Genomic DNA, 4,329 nt, shown 5'->3' with positions numbered 1-4,329 from the left:
GTGGAAAAGGAGTCATTTTTTTATACTTTTAGGGTGAGAATTCTCATGGTGTTTTTCATCGTTGTGCGGATTAGAGCTATTGGTGTAATAGACATGAAGACCATTTTATGCTCTTTTAGGCCCTGTGGGTTGATTTTTCCCCACAAGTTATCGACTTCTCCACGGGAGGGAGAAATAATATTAGGAGTGGCCAAGCCGTTTGGGTTAGTTGCATTAATTAATGAAAGAAAAGCTGCTTTTCTTTCCTGACTATCGTACTGTTTCTGCTCATGGTAAGAAGTGTGGCAATGGTCGAATTATTTTGCTGTTTTGCGCATCAAGAAATGGAACAGTTCACTTAAAAAAAAAGCAAGTCGCAAGAGAAGGCAAGTTGTAGTCAAGCAAAGAATTCACTCACTGTATTTTTATAAACGCTAATTTGTATGAGTGACTCAGCTCTTGTTTACAAAGGGTATTTTCCAGACGCGTAACTCTGCCAATGGTCCTGGTTAATAATGAACATACTGATATTGAGTGATTTAAATCACATCCAAACTAAAAAAAAGGCCATGAAAAAGGAGAAAACAATGAATTTAATAAAGCAATGGATACATGGTGATCTCTTTACATGTGCGGTGTTAGGCTTAAATTTAGCTCTAACATACATTCTCTTATATAATGATTAGAAGCATGCAGAAATAGAAAACAGTGCGAAATTTCATGAATCAGTTTACAGCGTTGACGGTTATTTTCCCCAACTCCTCTGGTTTTATTGGGATCTCTGATTTCCCTGTAATTGGATGCAGGTGTCCCTGGAGTGATCACAATAAGAATTGTCATCGCACACTATCACGTAGCCAGAAGTTGTATCACAAAGGGTGCCATTACACTGCTCGCCTATTCCTTGAAAGAAAAAGAATAATTAAATTCATAAATCATTTCTCTGAACGATGTTTAACAAATAATGAGAAAATGAAAGAATCTTTGGCAAAAAAAAGCAAAGTTTAAAAAAAATTGCAAAAATTTGTTTTCTGTCAATACGGAAGCTAGCTAATCAGTAATGAAAGTTATACAGGGCTGTAGATATGTGTTCGCGAGGACTTGAAATATGTATGAACCCCGATCGCCTAAATTGTTAACCTTTATGTTGGTCCTCCAACCACACACCCCATAGCTGCGACCACCTCAGAATCGGAGGCATATCTCTTCCTACGAATGTTATCCTTACTTTGGGGTCACTGGAGATAAGATCTGGGAAATTTCATGAATAACAGCGGATGCCGAAGCAAATGAAATCCTACAGTCTGAGAGATTTGACTAAGTGCATTGTCAAGGAAAAAGACACCTTTTAACAGTCTTCTACGCTACTTTTCCTTTATGGCTTCACAAAGTTGCCGTAATATGTACCCGTGATAGTGGTCCCCTTTTCCTAGTAGCGAAACATGCCTTTTGCATCCTAAAAAATTGATACCATCACTTTGCCACGAGATAGAGCAACATGTAAGGCGCAGAATATGGATGCTTCCACATAATTTTGTTTTCAATCTCTAGGTTAAAGTGATGAAGAATCCAAGTTTCATCTATTGTAACAATCCCGGACCAAAAATTTCATAGATCCTCACGAAGCATATTCAAGTTGGTGATGCACATTCATTTACGGCATGCCTTTTGCTCATCTATAAGCATTAGTGGGATCCATCGAGCACTGACCATTCAATCTTCAAATATTTCGTCAGGATGGAATCGACACTGCCGATTGAAAAGCCTACAGCCCCAGCTACACACAAGTCATTTATCTCCCTTGCATCACTAGGTAATGATGGTTGATGTTTTCCTGAGTGCTGAGGGTGGAGGGTCGTCCAGAGCGATCTGCATCATCGCACGATTCCCTGCCAAACGGAATTCTCTGTGCCACTTTCGCAAATACGCGAAGTGTAATATACTGGCTCTTACCTGTTACCTGAATAAAATTTAAAAGAAAATAAATGGTCACTTAGCGAACTAGAAGTAGCTTAAATTATTATAGTAGACCACTTTTAACAATACCAGTTGAGCCTAATTTCTCTCAAGTTCAGCTGGTATTTCTGAAATTCGGTTTAAACTTTCAAATAACACCCACTAATTCTAAACAGTTTAATTCCGGCTACGTTACAACGAATATTTTCATTTCTCCACCATTACATAAACACACCCGTGTGATAAACTGATCTTGTCCAACGATCAACATTAAGATGGAAACAACCTTATAATCAACCGTCTCCATCAATTAAGTATCTCTCAAGCTTATAAAACGAAATCGAACAAGTTTTCATTTGTAATATCAGCAAAGTTTAGAAAATAAATTTAAATTTCTCAACCTTAAAAACGAACTTCTTTTAGCAAGATCACCTGAAGAAAAAGTGAATGGGGGCACAGTCTTGCACAGCCTAAGATCTTTTGTGCTTTATCAATAGCGTGGAAACGACTCCGACCTATTGATGAAATGGTACTCAGCCCGCCTTACTCCACACCTTCATTCCCGTGCATTTGGTTCTTTTAGATTAAAATTTCCATTGCAAGCGAACTTCATAATGCTAATTAAGCCAACTGTTTAAAAAACTATTTTAACAGCACCCGAGCAATAAGCTCATATCATTGTATACATGTGTCTGTAGCAGAGAGTTCACGGGCCGTTCTGTGGGCTGAAAAGCCGCAATAACTTACGGGAGAACCCTATTGCATCCGCCTGTGATTGCCAACTACAGCCTCGATTGAAGAGGACTTCAGAAATTCAGCCAATTTTGAGCGGACATTGAACTTAGATCCCACCAAACGATCTAAACAGCGGTAAACAGCGACATATCATGCCAAGTAAGCTGCCATGGATGACAACCCAACTGTACACACGCAAATGTCAATACCTATGTAATTGTAGATGCTTGTATTCTAATCACTTTGTAATGTACACCCTTTAGCCGGACAAATCTATTCCACGGGCTGCCCATGGATGCCGAAATAATAAAAATATAGCAATAAAGATTAAATCTCGTACTATTGGAAAGTTACAGCTATCACCTCAGTAAAAATTTTACAACAGTTTTGTCATTTCTTAGTTAGTGTTCAAATATTTCAACGTTGCTACGGAAAACACAAGAGACATCGTCTCTTACCACTTACCAACGCGTCTATAGCACACTGGACAGCACTGACGAGAGCAACTGTTGTTGGTCTCTCTGTTGTTTTGCTGCTGCTGTTGTTGTTGTTGCTGGGGCTGCTGCTGTTGTTGTTGTTGTTGCTGCTGTGACACATATTGCCATCCCATCCGGGTACAAAGTGTCTGATCCACTGGTCGACAGTAATTGGGACACCGATAGTTTTGTCCCTCGATGAAGCTCGACGTGGCAAAGATAGCGAAGAAGAATGAGGTAAGTAAAACCTATACCGAAAAGATAGAGTAAAAGACACGGAGCTTTAGCAAAAACAACTTGACAAATTTAACCACCTAAATTCAACCTTTAACAAGTCAATTTCTAACGATATCAACCGTAAAACACATACCTTTTCCATCGTTAACAGGCAAGTTTGGATACAAGTAAGGCAGGGTCTGAGGTGTTCTGAATCCGGGCGTGGGTTAACTTCTTTTATACACAATTTTGACTCAATTGTAAACAAGTGATGAGTCATCCATACATTTAAAAAAAAAAATGTCACGCGAAGTTGTACCCAATCGGATAACTGTTACTTAATAGGGATCCAATACTCTGAAAGAACCCTTACATACAAATTGTAAACAACTCTACTGATGTGGTCTATCTTATCGGCCATGAAGACCCCAGCCTTGAACTAATTTTCAGGTGCTGATTCAGATGGCACCGGGACGTATTATTTTGTAATGAATGTTTCCGTGGAAAGTACATCCTGTTTTCATTTTGGAGCAGCACATATACGCTGTTCTAGACTTCAACAGTTCACATATTCTATTACACTTTGAGTGACTTTAGTAAAAAACACCCTTTCTATCGAGTCAAAGAAAGAACGTACTCAGCTGTCCGATTTATTGTATTGGTGCTCTTCATAGTCAAGTTTCCCAAAGTTTAATCGTTATTAGCATTAGGTGGCAAGTATTAGAAGCAAGCTTATACAGCACAGCATCAGCCAAGAAAAAAATCTATCCATATTATTTGATCATCTCATCTAATAATTTACCAATTCCCTTAAATTTATTCAAAACTACCCACTTGTGATCCTGCACTTCTCTAACAGCTAACTATTATTTTCCCTGGAATAGAAGTGAAGTTTACAGGTGAGCAATTGCTAAATAGCCTTTGATTCTCCCTGATTTTGTGCATAGGACGACATTTGCATATCTCT

The 4,329-nt window shown here is 38.6% G+C and overlaps 1 protein-coding gene across 1 annotated transcript; it reads right to left on the bottom strand.

Moving 5' to 3' along the window:
- Positions 1–576: 576 nt before the first annotated feature.
- LOC150090951 (uncharacterized) lies at positions 577–3,589 on the bottom strand. Its single transcript, XM_090380819.1, has 3 exons — positions 3,517–3,589; positions 3,136–3,394; positions 577–882 (listed from the first exon to the last, which is right to left on the bottom strand). Exons 1-3 carry the CDS (start codon positions 3,523–3,525, stop codon positions 749–751), a joined length of 402 nt encoding a protein of 133 aa, XP_090236945.1. The 5' UTR covers positions 3,526–3,589; the 3' UTR covers positions 577–748.
- Positions 3,590–4,329: the final 740 nt, after the last annotated feature.

The sequence above is a fragment of the Mastigoproctus giganteus genome, chromosome 1 (assembly GCF_048544385.1).
Source record: "Mastigoproctus giganteus isolate SK-2022 chromosome 1, ASM4854438v1, whole genome shotgun sequence".
Taxonomy (NCBI): domain Eukaryota; kingdom Metazoa; phylum Arthropoda; class Arachnida; order Uropygi; family Thelyphonidae; genus Mastigoproctus; species Mastigoproctus giganteus.
The sequence above is the reverse complement of the archived record's forward strand: the minus strand, read 5'-3'. Positions and strand labels throughout refer to the sequence as shown.